General features: G+C 36.0%; 1 protein-coding gene across 1 annotated transcript in view; it reads right to left on the bottom strand.

The window, feature by feature from the left end:
* Positions 1–2,194: 2,194 nt before the first annotated feature.
* Positions 2,195–17,368, bottom strand: part of XPR1 (xenotropic and polytropic retrovirus receptor 1) — a 242,107-nt gene continuing 226,933 nt past the window's right edge. The window contains exons 12-15 of the mRNA XM_044267224.1: positions 16,995–17,161; positions 12,552–12,691; positions 7,198–7,419; positions 2,195–4,191 (exon numbers count right to left, since the gene is read on the bottom strand). Coding sequence (XP_044123159.1) covers positions 4,131–4,191; positions 7,198–7,419; positions 12,552–12,691; positions 16,995–17,161 — 590 coding nt within the window. The 3' untranslated portion in view covers positions 2,195–4,130. The remainder of the gene's footprint in view (positions 4,192–7,197; positions 7,420–12,551; positions 12,692–16,994; positions 17,162–17,368) is intronic.

The raw sequence follows: 17,368 nt of genomic DNA, 5'->3' as shown, positions 1-17,368 counted from the left end.
TTTTATTAGATTTGAGAAAAGTGTGGCAATTTTGTAGTTGAAAAAGCCAAGATTCAACATGATTTTTTTTTAAATCTGAGAAGCAATCTTAATTAAAAAAATTTAAATATGTTATATAGCTAGAAGTACTTATTTTCTGAGACAGGAAAATTTCATGCAAATTAAGGAGAACTGTATTCTGAAATTTGTTTACCAAACAGTGCAATCACTTTAGAGAATCTTAAGTTTTTGAATAAAATAATGCCATGGATAGGGTTATTTCCTAAATTAGTTTCCTTAGGTTAAGAAGTTTTCCTAGTCATTACTTAGGAAATTGCATTTGGGCATTATTTCCTAAATAATGCAAAGTAATAAAAAAAAAAATGATGGGAACATAAAGGCAGGGCTCTACTAGCATAACCACTAATGGAGAGACAGAGAGGCAAGACTGATGCCACTGATTTCACACACTTTTTAACTGCCCTGCTTCTTGCCGCCACAATCCAACACCTTCCCACTCTGCTCTGCTATCTCCACAATCATTTTAATTTCTTCACCTAAATGTCTGTTAATCTGATGTCAGTACAAATCAGTAATAGGTTACTTTTTATTTTTAACTCGCCTTAGTTCACCTCTTAAGAAAGGATGCACTGCTTTCTGTAGTTATGAATGTACTTTGGTCAGACTATGGTGGAAGGATACCCTATATCAACAACTTACTTCTAGTAAAATCTATTAAAATCTTAAAACTCTCATGCTGAAAACTTTGGGGAGTTGCAGATCCTGGGTGTTAGGCCCCATTTTCCTTAATAGGCCATACAGGTTACTGATGAGGAGACTGGCATATTCTCACAGCATTGCTTCTGACTCTGAAGCTGAGCAGCTTTCTTAAGTAGAAACATGAGAGACACTGGAAAAGAAAGTTGCATATGGGTTTTCAACTTCTTTCCATTTTCCATAAAATTACCATTATAACCTAGTTAATGATGACTTAATTTTATCATTTTATTGTCTCTCTGTATGGCATGAAATCATCAATGATTCCATTTTAATGGTATAGGCAGCCTTAAGCATAGGTGCATGTTTGTGAGTAGAAAATAAGCCATTTTTCTTTGTCTTCTGATTTCTCTATACATATCAATGAACTTTATTCATTTAATACTTCCCTTTTATTCCTTTGGGGAGTATTTAAACTGATGATATAAACTGATTCTCAAATAAAATAAAACTAGAATTTCTAAACCTAAAATCAGATGAAGTTTTACCTTTGGTTAGACTGCTACTCCTTTAAAATGACTCTGTGATATTAATTTCCTAAGAGTTCTGAGAGTTTCAGTGTACAGACATCTCCAATAAAACATTAGGTAGGACATAGCATAGGCAACTGGTAGGGCATTTAAAACTTAGAAGACAAAAATGCACATTGCCTTTTTTTCAAGGAAGAAAATTTAAATGTATACTCTGCCTCCAAAACTGCTTCCTCTTGATGAGGAAAAATCTGCTTTTCTCTCTACAGCTTCACAAGGCACATAAAGCTGTGTATTTAAATACTTATTTGAGCATCTGTCCTGGTAAGCTGAATGTTACATAAGTCTTCTCATTCTTGAACAGACTATGCTAAAAGGATAAACACATCAGAAAAGGAACAAACTCTAACGTTGTATTATCTATGAAAAAAATAATACTGATTAGGGTCTAGAATCATAACAGTTGAGGAAAGATCAAATTGGCCGTAGGATACACTGAAAGAAAAACACTGGGGAGTTCAAATACCAGAAGTCAACTATAAGATTTTATGTGTGTCATTATATAGTGCCACTAACAGAAAATGAAGTTGACAATTCAGATTGCTCTGGATACACATTAGTACCACCAGTTTTATTTGTACAAGAAATGACTGGTCCACTGGACTTATCCAACTCAGTAATAATTACTGTTACTTCTTGACAGACCAGTGATATTTCCCCCATAGTTTTAAAATACAAAAACAAAATAGTTAGAAAAAAAAATCCCAAGTATAAGTAATGAAACCTTTAATCTATTAAAGGTCACTAAATTATTACCACTGATTATTATAAATGATTAAACTAAAAAAAAGTAATTAAACTTTTCCTCTTTAGTTTTGGGCCAAAGAACATGCTTGGCAAAACATAAAAAACAAAAAAAGCCAAAAATTTGTATGATTTTTCAGAAAAAAAAAAAAAAATCTCGCAATTTGGAAAGGGAAAAAACTTTGGAAGCTTGTCAGAATAAAAATGGAATAAACTCCTTTAAAAATGAACTATTTGTCAGTTAATTGATAGAATTTTGGTAGTAACAGTAACTTTAATATAATCTACTAGAATCACAACAGGTGTAAGGAAGACTTGGCAATACATGGTAGAAGAGCTACTGACCATGGGGGTATTGTAAGGGGCAAGTGACCATGTATTTTCAAGACTAAGTAAGTGATAATAACAGCTGCCCTTCCACTCATTTGTCTCTTTGCCTAAGATTAAGCTGAAAATGGCAGAAGTAATTTACTTTCATGAATCTACTGATGTTGATGTTGAAATCTTCATCTGGACTGGGGGGGGATGGGTGGATTAAAATATACTTCACTTTTTCTGGTATTTATATTAATTTTGTTAGATAATGAAATGCTCAATTTAATGCCAACCACATTCAAGGAAGCAAAATCCTTTAAGGTTTGGGGGCTTATTTGGATGACTTAGGAACGTAGGAATGAAATTAGACAAAGAAGTAAAAATGGGCATTGTGCACAGACCATGAGAGTCTGATAATGTCTAAGAAATATACCTTTTGTTTACACCAAGTTTAGACCCCCAAAATCTTAAAAGCAGGTTGTTTTTTCTCTCATAGGAGGGAATGAAATCCAATGTTCATTCTTTAAAACTGCTGGGAGAAATGGCTGCCAAGGTCTGTTTTATTCACGTAATGTGACAGAAGAAGGATAATTTGTTCTTTGCTCTCAAAAATATGGTTTCCCCAAAACAGACTTTTAATTTGACCAAATTCTGGCTAAAGCAAGTGAATCTAAAAGAAAAACTATCCAATAAGGTGTAGGGAGTCTCTGAAATAGCTTATCTTCTCGTTCAGAGTCAGTAAAGTTTATACTTCCATTACCCTAAATGCTGAAGCTTAATAAGGCATAACTTCAGTTGTTATGGTTGGAGTATGGGCAAATATATTCCCCATTTGTTCCTTAAGAAAAAAAGTATCAGATCTTTTAAAAAATTTCAACTGGTTACGTAGAAGTATATAGATGTTTTGTTATGAAAGACATGCTCAGGATTCTAAAGCAGCAGCAACTTAAAAAATCAGTAATAAAACTTTGGCTTAAAATTAAAAAAGAAAAGAAAAGAAAAGAAAAAGTCAAACTGGTGCGAGTCATCTCATGAAAGAGGTATTGTGGACTAAACCCTCACATGCTGTCCGACATTAGTTTCCCCTGTCTTCTTTCACTGTTACCACCTTCATTGCACAGGAGTTATAGCATTCTTTTATGGTTAAGTTTCATAAATAATGAGAAAACTATATGCAACAAATACATCATATTTCCCGCCCACCCAGCAACCCACCCCAAAATAAGAAAAGTTACATCAAATTAAAAAGTAGCTTCATGAATGAAGGTACTGCTCTAAGTTGCACTTTCCCTGCAAGTGCGGCCAGTGCATTTGCGCTGGGTCTGAAGGAAAGGAAAGAATTCTCCACATAAACTGAGAAAAAATTTAAAAATCAATGTCCGGTTTCAACCAGTCAAAACCGGGCCCAGCGGAAGCCGAGGTATCTCGGTACCGTCCTATCAGAGGGTCCTTGCAATGCCTGTTCTTCCATCCTGATAGGTATCTGTGTCCTTGTGATTGTAAACAATCCATAAGATACTATGTTTTTGTTCCTTAAAATGTCCTCTGATTGGCAAAATGAAGTAAATATTTGTTTTAAAAATAGAAAATGAACATTAAACCAGAAGAAAAGAAAAGAAACACAGTGAGCTTGTCTGGAGTCCATAGGATCCGATCGGGAAGAGCTCGGAAATGTGTTATGTGTCTTCTCCTGTTTTCGGCTGGAAAGGTACTAGAGGTTGCGTTGGTCGAGGAAAGAATTGTAGAGTAGGAAAACCAAAGATGTTAATCTAGACTTCAGAGGATTCAAGTGTTAGCTTCATCATCTGTGTCTTCTATCAATACCTTAGTGTCACGAGCCTTGGATCTAGTGGAATAAGGGGGAAAAAAGCACTTAGTCCATTATTAAAATACAAACATGTTCACAGTATTAGGTACATATCCCATTTTATCACCATTAAAAAGACATCTTAAATGGGAATTATATATTGCACCAGATGGACTATTCCTGGAGGTTCATACTCAATTTTGGGTATTACTGGAAAAACATTAAGAAACTAGATTGCAACCACAAGAAGGTGACAAGAAAAATGGCCAGACATGCATAGCAGAGAAAGAAGCAATCTAAAAGAACTGAGTTTGATCAGCCATAAAGCATAACGAAATCTTGCCATTTGCAACAATATGGATAGACTTTGAGAGTAAAATGCTAAGTGAGGTAAGTCAGAGAAAGACAAATATCATATGATCCTACTCACATGTGGAATTTAAGAAACAAAACAAGTGAACAAAAAAAGGAGAAAAAAACCAAAAAACTCAGACTCTTACATACACAGAATAAGCTACTGATTGCCAGAGGGGACACGGGTGGGAAGATGGGGGGAAATAAGAGTGCACTTATTGTGATGAATGCTCTGTAATACGCAGAAATAGTGAATCATATTGTATACCTGAAACTAATAAAACACTGTATGTTAATTTACTTGAGTAAAAAAAGAAGATCTGAGTTTGAGTACTGATTGTATGATGTAACTTTTTGACTGTTATTATTTTCATCTCTATAAGGCAGGAATAATAATACCCATTTCACATAACAGTACTCTTACCTCATGGAGGCAGTATCAATATCAAGTGAGAAAATGGATATAAAAAGCATAAGTATAAGATAAATATGAGGAATTATGATGAGCATTGATAGAAATACTGCCATTTGAGGTACACATGAAACTAGGTGAGTAAACCAGCAGAAGATAAGACCTAAGGAGAGGCATGACAGTTGTTTTCAAAAGTTGACAGGGTATGATGCAGAAGAGGGAGGAGACTAAGACATGGTAGCCCAACTAGGAGCAACTAGTTAAAGTTACAGAGAAGCACGTTTCAGCCTAATGTAAGCTAGCCACCATAATGACCATCCAACAATAAAACTAGGTGCCCCATCTAGTTATAAACTTCATTATCACTGACAATTTCCAGTCAGCATAAGATGGCCATCTAATCAGGAGGCAACAGGAGACACTCCTGTACTAGATGAGAAATAGGATTGGATAATATTAAAATAATCTGCATTTCATAAGCCCTATGAGGTACAAGTGGTCCTTTGTGAAGTAGGTGTCATTATTTCCACTTGACAGAGGTAGAAACTGACATTCAGCAAGGTAAAGGATGTGCTAAAGGCTGCGGGAGTCAGAGTGAGTACTCAAATTCTGAACTTCTTATTTTAGATTTCCTGCTCTCTCCATTGCACATAACCTGTTCCATTGTTCTAAACATCTTCTTCTGGTTGCAGTCTACTATCTCAGTGTTTTTCCACTTCACTCCTGGAATTGAACATAATAGTTTAGTGCCCCAAAGCTTCCCTGGTTCTGAAGCAGAAATAGTGTATGTTTAGACTGCCCTCTGCTGGTGACTGACAAGGATACGCTCAATGACACAACGACCTTCTCCCACCCGCGCGGCACTTACTTGTTCACCCCACCATCCCTCCCAGGCCCTCCTCCTGCTTCTTCAAACTCTGCGTCCTTACTACAACAGTCTCATGCTTTGTTTTGATGTTCTTCCCAATGTCCTCCCTGGTCCTTCCTTTCTTGCTCCTTTTGTTTATTCCTTTTTTCCTTTTCTCTGTGTTTCCTCAGGCTTAGCTCCCTGCTTTTCTTTTCTCTACCTGTCCTCTTCAGAGAACTTCCAAATTCTGTCTGAAGCTTGGGCAATTCCTCCTCTGCTCTTCTATATCTATGGGTTACTATTACCACCTCCTATTTTTTTTAGGTCCTTTAAAACATCTCCTTATATTATTTTTAGTCCTACTGTAAAGCATCCTAACCCAAGTCCTCCATGTCTGATACTTCAGAATACCATGGTGGCCTCCAGTTGGTTTTCTGGACTTTAGGGTTTCATTTCCCAACGTATCTTCCACAGTGAAATTAAAGCTTCTGAAAATACTACTTTCATGTCATTCTATCATGAAAAACATTCTCCAAAAAAAAAGAAAAACAATCTTTGAATCCTTCCTGTCTATATGATCAAGCTTGTATTTTCCAGCCTTTTATAATCATTTTTCATCTACTCAGCTACAGTTTTGTTTTTTTGTTTTTTTAAACTATAGTTCTAGTCACATAGCTTCCCTTCTGCCCTTAATTGTCTTTACTGTGCCTCTGGCCTAGTCAAGTGTTCTCTTATCCTTCAGACAACTGCCCACGCTCAACTTAAGTCTCCCCCGTCATTCCAATCCACTGTGAAATCTGTTGAAGTATAAATTCCAAGTGCAGCCACAATACAGTCTACATTTATTGCTCCTTTTAGGATCATACAAAGTTAATGGCTTATAAAAATACTACTTGGGTATTTTGATAAAATAAAAATAATAAATACAAGCTATTTATATATAAGAACTTTTCCTGTGAGGAAACTAGTCTAAATCCCATGTCATAACCACTCTATAAGCAGGAATCAGATTAATTTCAATTTTCAGAGGAAGGGCAATATAGAGAAATTAGGTAATTTGGTCAAGGTTACATAGAGGCCAAGTTGCAGAGCCAGGATTCCTAAAGTTTGTAACTTGAAAATTATTTGTATACAAAACATACCGAAGAGTCAAGTAAATTATTTTCCAACAAATTTTCCCCAGTGTACTTTTAATGTCAAATTCGTAGCATTAATGTATTAATTAATGTATTAATGACATTTTACTCTCTGTGTTAAGACATTCTATAGGTTGGATTATATGAAATTGCTGCTCTTGCTGTTTTTGGTAGGTGAAAAATGGTTGAAGGCCAGGATTTCCATGTGGTTCAACCTGATACCTTTTTGGCTTAAATGTTAACCAGGGTCAACACCTGAAGGAAACTGGTCTCTGAAAAGCAGAATCCATACATACTGAGAAGCGAGGCGAGGCCGGCGCAAGGATATGCTCTGGCTGTACTTCCATGGCCGGTTCTTCTGGCGGTTTCGTACGCCGTCATCCTGATCCATCATCTGTTCTAGGAGTGTCTGGTCATCTGCATTCAGTGGGGCCACAGAGATGTCCCGCACGGCACGGAATTCACCACAGTTATTCAGATGTTCATTCTCCAGGCGGAAGAAGTTCCACACAAATCGCCTTAGCAAAAATGGGGTAAGTAAGAAAATTATTTATAAAATCTGACCTATCATAACCTGTAACCCTCCCAGTATTACCAAGTTTCCACTCAACGAAATAAAAACAAGGAATGAAGGATTAGGATATTAGAACAGGAAAAGATGGTGTGGGGGCGGGTGAGGAGGGAACTAGAAAGGTTTCGGCAAAGGGGGAAATTCCAGTGGCTTAGAAGGATATGTGTCTGCAGTTCTAGGGAGAGTCTGGGACTGGAGAACTGCACAAGTCATGGGATTAAGAATATATAAGTGGAGGAAAGAAGTGGGCAGAGTACTAAACCCTGGAACATTCCAACATTTACAATTTGGGAAGAGGAACAAGAACCGCTAAAGGAGTTGAGAAGGAATTGTTAGGAAGATGTAAGCCTCTGAGAAATGAAGTGAAAACAGTGCCTTGCTGAGAGATAAAGTAAGGTAGGTACAGAGAACTGAATGCTGGATTTAGCAAACAGGGAGGCAGTGTGATACAACAGCACAGATTTCTGAAAGACGGTCTAGATTCAAATCATGACTCTACCATTTACTAAGTATAATGACCTGGGATGAGTTACTTAACTTATGCTTCAGTGTCATCAGCACAATGGGATAGTAACAGTGTCTACCTGAAGATTGTTGTGAGGATTCATCAGTTAATACACACAAAATGCTCATAACAGTGCCAGGCACACGGTGGGCAATACATGAGTGTTTGCTGCTATTACTGTTATTACTGTAGATTATTAACAAAAGCAATTTAGTTTGAGTATTGGGGAAAAAAGACTTGAGTTGAATTAAAGGGAGAATGGGGACGTGTGAGATAGCGGAGATACCAAGTACAGACATCTTTTGAAGAGTTCTGCTGTAGAGGAGACAGAAACGGGCAAGAGTTGGAGGAGGAAAGTAGATTCAAAGGAAGTTTTTTGCGTTTGTTTTTATGGGTGACAGGATATCTGATTCTACTTTTAAGCAAATAATTTTTAAAGAAGTGAAATAATCAAGAATTTCAAAAGTGAGCCTTTTTTTTCTTTACTAGAAAAACATTTTTTAAAAATTCATAAAGCAGCATCCTATGTGGAAGAGGAAGAAGTGGGAGGGGAGTCGGTCTTAGAGTGATGGAGAGCCTCAGGTCCTAGACCTAGAAATTTGGGAAAGTGAAGACGAGGGCTGACACACGATTGAGAAGGAGCACTAACAGCAACAAGTATACTGTTTCCAGATTCAATATTTATCTTTCAGGTTTAATCTTATTTTATCAGAGTATTGTGATAGATGTGGTCATCCTGACTCAGAGGAATGCTATAAACATGTCTGAAAATACCTTTATTTTCCTTTGTGAAAGATATTTTCCATGGAGAAAGAGCTCTAGGTAGACCGTCATTTTCTTTCAGCACACTGAAAGTATCATTTTAATGACTTCTGATTTTCATTGTTACTGTTGAGAAGTCAGCAGTCAACCTAACTGCCACTTTGATGATAATCCTTTCTTTTAGGCTGCTTTCTTTAAAATAAGCATTTAAATTGAATATTACATAGATCTACAAAATTTTACAAATCACTAAGTGGGCAACTTGATTACTGTAAAGTTATCACCTTGTGTAATTACCACTCAGAAATAAAAAGTATAATCTTATACACCCAAAGCTGCCTTTACAGCACTCTCCTATGTTCTAGAGAGTTTTATTGATTTACCTTCCCTATGTAGTTCTGTAGTCCACCTGGAACTGATTTTGTATACAATATACAGTAAGAGTCAAGATTCATTTTTCCCCCCATATGGATATCCAATTGACTTACTATCATTTATTAAAGGACCTCTTTTTCCACACCATTATTTAACTACTTTTGTCAGAAATCAGGTAGTGTCAATGTATTTGTGGATCTGTTTCTGGACTCCCTATTCTGTTCCAGTGTACAATTTATCTATTCTTTCACTAATACCAGGCACTGTCTTAATTACTGTAGCTCTATAGTAAGTCTTGATATTTGAGAGGGTAAGTCCTTTAACTTTTTTCTTTTCAGCATAGTCTTGGCTATTCTAGTCTATTTTTTTTTTTTTTTTAATTCACTTGTTTTTAGAGACAGAGAAAGCAAACAGAGACTGGGGGACAGAGAAGAGGGTGAGAGAAACCCAAGCGACTCCACACTGAGCACAAAGCCCGAGGGAGGGTTTGATCTCACAACCGTAAGATCAGACCTGCACCAAAACCAAGAGTTGGACGCTCAACTGACTGGCCACCCAGGCACCTCTAGTCTTAGCTGTTCTTTGTCCTGTTTCTATATAAATTATAGAACTGGCTTGTCAATTTTTGTACACATAATCATTCATTAAATTTATTCCTAGATATATGATCTATTCTGATGCTATTCAAAATGGTGTTTTTTTTTTTAATTTTTAATTTTTTATAAACATATATTTTTATCCCCAGGGGTACAGGTCTATGAATTGCCAGGTTTACACTCAAAATGGTGTTTTTTAAAATTTTATTTTCTAATTATTTGGGATTGTTTTTTAGAACATTAAATTTTTATTTATACTGACCTTGTATTTAGGAATGCAGCTACATATATTCTAATAGCTTATTTGTAAATTCTTTTGAATTTTCTGCATATGCAACCATGTCAATGGATGAATAATTAGTTTTATTTTTTCCTTTCTAATTCTTTTTTTTTTTTTAAGATTTTATTTATTTATTTGACAGACAGAGATCACAAGCAGGCAGAGAGGCAGGCAGAGAGGCAGGCAGAGAGACAGGAGGAAGCAGGCTCCCCACTGAGCAGAGAGCCTGATGTGGGGCTCGATCCCAGGACCCTGGGATCATGACCTGAGCTGAAGGCAGGTGCTTTAACCCACTGAGCCATCCAGGTGCCCTCCCCCCTTTTTAAGATTTATTTATTTGAGAGAGAGGGCACACATGCGAGGCAGTGGGGGGAGGGGCACAAGGAGAGGGAGAAAGAATCTCAAGCAGATTGTTGATGGAGTCTAGCACAGGGCTTGAGCTCCCAACTCTGAGATCACCACCTGAACTGAAACCAGGAGTTAGATACCTAATAGACGGCGCCACCAAGGTGCCCCTCCTTTCTAATTCTCACAATGTCTCCTCCCCGTCCTCCACTACACTAGCTATACTTGCAGTCTGATGTTAAAATGAAGAGACAACATGCATAATAATCTCACTCCTGATCTCAAGGGAGAGCTTACAGTGTTTTACCACTAAATATGATCTTATTTATGTTTTTTGTAGATAATCTTTGAATTATTCATGAACATGTACTGACTTTTCTCAATGGTGTTTTCTACACACATGAAGGATGCCCCCCCTTTATTCTATTAATGTGGTGAGTTAACACAGATTAATTTTTAAATGTTAAATGATTTTTAATATTAAAACTCACATTCCTAAAATGAAACTAACTTGGTTGTGATGTATTATGCTTTTTTATATGTTGTTGGACTCATTAGCTAATATTTTCTTCAGGAGTTTTGCATTACTCTACATGAGACAGACTGGTTGGTCTTTCCTGGAATGTCCTCGTAGGTTTAGATATCAAAGCCATGCTGGTTGCACAAAATAAACTGGGAAGTATTCCTTTTTTTTTTTTTTTAAATTTATTTGACAGACAGAGATCACAAGTAGGCAGAGAGGCAGGCAGAGAGAGAGGGAGGAAGCAGGCTCCCCACTGAGCAGAAAGCCCGACTTGGGGCTCGATTCCAGGACCCCGAGACCGTGACCTGAGCTGAAGGCAGAGGCTTTAATCCACTGAGCCACCCGGGTGCCCCAGAAGTGTGCCTTTTATTGCATCTTTCCTCTGCCAGAGTTTTATATACACTGATAATTCCTCCTCATATATTTGGAGGAATTCCCTGGGCCTACAGTTTTTTTTTAAAGATTTATTTATTTTAGAGAGAAAGAGAGGGAGAGAATCTCCAGCAGACTCCCTGCTGAACGCAGAGCTGATACAGGCTCCATCTCATGATCCTGAGATTATGACCCTGAGCTGAAATCAAGCTGGGTGCTTAACTTACTGAGCCACCCAGACATCCCCCTTGTGAGAAAGATTTTAATATGAATATGATTTCTTTAATACATATAAACCTATCGGATATTCTATTTCTTTCTTGACTTTATTTATTTAAATTCAGTTAACGTATAGGGCATTATCAGTTTCAGAGGTACAGTTCAGTGATTCACTGGTCTTATATAATATCCAGTGCTCATTATATCAAATGCCCCCCTTAATGTCCATCTCTTTATTGGTTTTAATAAACAGTGCTTTTCAAGGAATTTGTTCATTCCAAAGTTTTTACTTTATTGGCATAAAGCTGCTCATAATATCATCTTACTTTTTTTTTTTTTTTTTAAGAGAAGGGGAGTGAGGAAGGGGTAGAGGAAAAAAGGAGACAGAGAGAATCTTAAGCAAGCTCCATGATCAGCGTGGAGTCAGACGCATGGCTCCATCTCACAAGCCCAAGATCATAACCTGAGCAGAAATCAAGAGTCAGACACTTAACTGAGTCGCCCAGGTGTCCCTCATCTTACTTTTAAAATATATATATGTCTTGAGGATTTTTTTATTTGTAATTTGTGCCCTTTATGCTCTAGATTTGGCAAATTTCTTTCATGCAAAATTAGCTTTAATGCTTTGCTTACCTTGGGGTACCTGCTTTTACTTACATTTTAGGCTATCTTATTAGATTGCTGTTGTCTTTAGGAAGGTTTAAAAGACAATTCCTCTGGCATTTCCTTTGTTTCTAGTGAAAAAGCTGCCTGAATATCCCAAAATGTCAAATTGCAAATAATAATTCTCAAAAGATTTTTATTTTAATTTCTGTTCTAAAACTTTTTATTTCCCAATTTTCACTCATGACCCTTCTAATGGAGCCCAATTCTAAAAAAAGCTTATAAGCCACCATTGGTAGTATTTTTAACTTTGTTAAGAATTAACCTCTTAGACCTTCAAGTAGGATTTTCCAACTCCGAGGCTAATGAGAAGTTTGAGAAAAGCTGGAAAATTTAAGCCTTTCAAGTATAAATACTGTTTTAATAAATTCTAATTTATAAGTATTGGGTGTCTTCTAGGGGAAAGAAACTTTGATAGACTTTCTGGTAGTTTGCTTACCGGAAAACCTCAAGGGGAGCAAAGACAGTAGCAATGATGTCCCCAGAATGAGGCAACAATGTCATGGAGGTAATTGAGATTTGGACAGTCCAAGCAAAGCGCAGAATCACATCCTCTATGATGGCACAGTAGTAATAGGCCTAAGGAATAATAAGTAAAGTGAGTACACTTACCATTATGTTTCTCACAAATAAGCACATCTATCACAGAAACAAGAGTCACGTATGTCCCACCAACAAGCACAGGTTAAAGAGGAAAAATGATTTTTATTTTATTTTCTATTTTAGAAAAATCTCACTAAGTTATATTCTTAAATAAGTGCAATATCAAAATGAAGTTTTATTGAATTTCATTAATTACTTAACTACTATATTTTATTCTCATACCGTATGCCAGGCTCTCTTCTAAACTCCAGAAATATAAACCAGATGAGATCCTTGATCTGATTGAGATTATATATTAATATGTACAACACATGCTAATAAAGACTCAAGAGCAAAACGATTAGCAGATTAACTGTTATTTGCACTTTTATTTTCATATTGCCTTACTCTGCATTTGAAGGAGTTTTACCTTTTTTTTCAAGGTTGTTAAATAAAATGAAGCTTGGATATCACAATCATGGGTTGAATTTAAGGAATGTACTATTTTTACATGGGAAAGACAGCATTCAAATTCTTATAGGTAGTAGTATCCACTATTTAGGAGTCCAGTTTTAGCTACACAAAAGTTTCAAGTATACAAATTGCCAGCAGACTAGAACTGTAATTCATGGATTTGTTTCTTATTAATCTCTGGATAATTAGCTCCTTAAATATATGTATTTACACGTTGTGAGATCTTATGGAAACTAGAACTGCCATGTATTTATACCATTGCATTTTTTTTTTAATAACAAAGGAGTATTAGTCATGTTATATAAACAAACAAAAAAAGAGCAGTCCCCTGACCCACTTCTCTTCTCATTCTCTAGGCACAAACAATTTCAGGATTTGTAGCTATCTCTCCTAGTATTTATCCTCCATATTTCTAAATAATGTGTGTATATTGGCATATCTTGATTAATCAATTGGAGATGTTATCCACTGCTGATTAGGATGAGTTTTTATGAGGATTTTAACATACTTACATACCCTCCCTGTTTCTTCCCCCATCTATCCAATACAGTGATAATGCAGTTTTTGGATAAATTCACATCCAGGGAACTCATCAGTGAAGAACTGCAATTTCATGTTACTTTAAGTCAGTCTTAACATGATCCACAGTTGACTATGCAGGAGCTGATGTTACCAAAAATGTGAAAGTCTTGGGAGGAATACACTTAACGTGAGTTCCAGAGACATAGAAAAATGAAGTTTTAATATGGAGATAACAAAAATACTCCCTGGACCAGGATGTGGTACTCAGCAATATATACTATTAATCCCTAGGAACTGGGATTTCACTGTGTTCTTAATTTTTAAATGAAGCTTCACTGGACTCCACCAATAGCTTTCCTTCCCTTTTTGTGTAAATGAATTTTATTCCAGTATTTTTCTTTCTAAGATTAAAAGGGATGTGGCAATCCAGCAGAACATTTTTCTTATAAATCTGCAAATTATAATGTAGGAAACCATATACTGTATTTCCTAGGGTCATGAAAATATGCAATAAGGAAACTGAATGAAAAACTATCCATTAATTTAATTACACAGAAGCCAATATGTTAGAACTATTTAAAAGGAGGCATGGATTAACATTTATATGAAAATATGAACAGTTTATCTAAGCAATCAGCATGAGAAGTAAATGTATTACATTGTTCAGTAAGGCAAGAACAATGCAAGGAGCAATAAGGCATAACATTCTGGTGCGCACAAAAGGACCATAATTTACCTGAATTCATGTCTGCTCTCTGACTTGTACTTGACATTACCGATTTTCTTACTTTCTTTAAAAAAAAAGTTTTTTGTAAAGTAATTTCTATACCCAATGAAGCTTGAACCTACAACCCTGAGATCAAGAGTGGCATGCTCTAACAACTGAGATGCTCCCTGATTTTCTTTTCAAATGAGATTTATAAAGATATGTTCTAGTCCGTTGTTGGTCATATGTTCTAAATCTGCACATTGGGATTATTGCTATAGCTTATGTAAAAAATGATCAGTATAAATTAATACCCTTCTTTCTGTCTTCATTTGCTTATCTAAAGTTACTCGACATATCATTCTTTGTATGACTCTCCTACTTTAGTCCTCACTTTATTAAAACAGCTTTCACTATTCATCAACTGAATATTACGTATTCACACACTTTTCAAAGTGTAGTTTTGAGGTACTGGTGACATTCTGTCATAGCATGAATTATTAGTGACCCAATCTATATATCCCTCCTCATCACAGAATTTCAGAACTGGGAAAGGATCAAGAGATTATCTGGTAGAAGAGAATATACTATAGTAAAGTTGCCTAAAGTTATGTAGCTAATTTAGTGAGACACCTGAGATCAAAATTCACTTACCAGGATTCCTAGTTGATTGTTAAATTTCTTTTATTATCTGAGTAATGATACTTTTGGTCTCTTTTTAATTTAGGCTCTCTTATCCTTTTATTCATATATAAATAATTCCTAAGGAATTATCCATATATCTTCAGATTGGCACTTTTGGTCTCTTTTTAATTTAGACTCTTTTATCCTTTTATTCATATATAAATAATTCTTAAGGAATTATCCATACATTTTCAGCTTGGCACTTTAACAAAAATTGGCTGAAATAAATGAAAAGAGACACCTTCTTGACTACCAAAGATTCAGGCACTTCCTTTCCTTTGTGCTTTCACAGCACTGCTGACTCAGTCAAGTGTTAATTTAGTCATTCCACAAATATTAAGTTTACTATATGCTAGGAACTATGCTGGGTAGTGAGGGATATGGACACCTAAGCAGTTAATTATAAAACAATGTGATAACTGCTATAACAGAAGTTTGTAGAGGCTAAAATGGAATTAGGACAAATGGCTAAATATGCTTAGAAAAAGAAAGGCTTTTTAGAGAATGTAATCCTTGAACTGACTTTTTTTTTTTTTAAAAGATTTTATTTATTTATTTGTCAGAAAGAGAGCGAGCGAGAGTGAGCACAGGCAGAGTGGCAGGCAGAGTCAGAGGGAGAAGCAGGCTCCCCGCGGAGCAAGGAGCCCGATGTGGGACTCGATCCCAGGACGCTGGGATCATGACCTGAGCCGAAGGCAGCTGCTTAACCAACTGAGCCACCAAGGCATCCCTTGAACTGACTTTTTAAGAGGAGGAGCTGGAGAAGATTTGGAGAAAAAGGAACCCTCATGCACTGCTGGTGGGAATGTAACTGGTGTAGTCAACTGTGGAAAACAGTAAGAAAAAAAGAAATAGAAAGACCATATGATCCAGTAATTCCACTTGGTATTTACCCAAAGAAAATTAAAACAGTAATTCGAAAAGATATCTGTACTCCTTTGTTTTACTGTAGCATTATTTACAACAGCCAAGGTATGGAAGCAATCGAAGTGTTCACTGATAGACGAATGACTAAAGAAGATGTATATATATTTACACACACAATGGACTATTACTCAGCTATAAAAAAGGATGAGATGCTGTCATTTGCAACAACATGGATGGACCTAGAAGGCACAATGCTAAGTGAAATAATCAGAAGATAAAGACAAATACCATATGATTTCATTTATATGTGGAATCTAAAAAGCAAATTAAGAAACAAAAAGTAGAAACAGACCCACAAATACACAGAACAAACTGATGGTTGCCAGAGGGGTGGGGGGTAAAGAAATGGGCAAAATGGGTAAAGGGGAGTGGAAGGATACAGGCTTCCAGTTATGAATTAAGTCACTGAGATGAAAAGTACAGCACAGGGAATATATAGTCGATGGTACTGAAACAGTGCTGCATGATGACAGATGGTAGTTACACTTGTGAGTGCAACATAACACAGAGTGCTGAAGTATTATGCTGTACACCTGAAACTAATCTAACACTCATGCCTCAACTATACTTCAATTAAAAATAAATAAAGAAAATAAAAAAGAAGGAACAGGAGTTTGCAAAGCAGGCAAAGAATAGAGGAAATGTGAGACAGTGAATTGCATGTTCAAAATTAGGTCATAAATTATAGCAAGTTATTTATTCCTCTACTCTAGACTTTATTGCATTGTATTACAATTTGCTGGCTTACCTGTTTTATATAGTTTATGGCCTCTTTGAGAACTACAACTTTGTTTTTATTTTCTATAGTGCCCAGCATATAGTAAAAACCTGATTATTTTTGCTGACTGAATGAATTCGTATTTTTTGGTGATTAGTTGCTTTTTCTCAATATATTGGGTTGGGATTAGGTATGCATCATAACAGGAGTTGGCTGGTGATATACAGGAGTTGTTTTTAAAACAAATAATAAGCATGCTTTGTACGTACTTTTTGGGGATATACAATCTCTTCCCGGAGAAAGGTGTTTTCTCCAGCATTCTTATCAAAGAGACCCCAGTCCATCTTCAGATCCCAGATGAGGGTATAGCAGGAACTGATGATACAAAACACAATCCAAAGGTAAAAGAATACCATGGTGTCTGAGTGACCTCGTTCTGAAGAAAGAAACGGGAAAGGTAAAAGAGAAAATTGAGAGATTTAAATAAAATTCCTCATTAAACAAAACTAATTTAAAAAAACAGACTCTGTATACAGCTCCATAAAGGAACTAAGATTTTAAACAAATCTCCCTAGTAGAAACACTGTCTAACAGAAGTTAAATAGTACCTCCAATTCTCCTGAAATACAAAGTAATCATCAAA

This window comes from Neovison vison, chromosome 10 (assembly GCF_020171115.1).
Source record: "Neovison vison isolate M4711 chromosome 10, ASM_NN_V1, whole genome shotgun sequence".
NCBI lineage: Eukaryota > Metazoa > Chordata > Mammalia > Carnivora > Mustelidae > Neogale > Neogale vison.
This window is presented reverse-complemented; position numbering and strand designations above follow the sequence as displayed.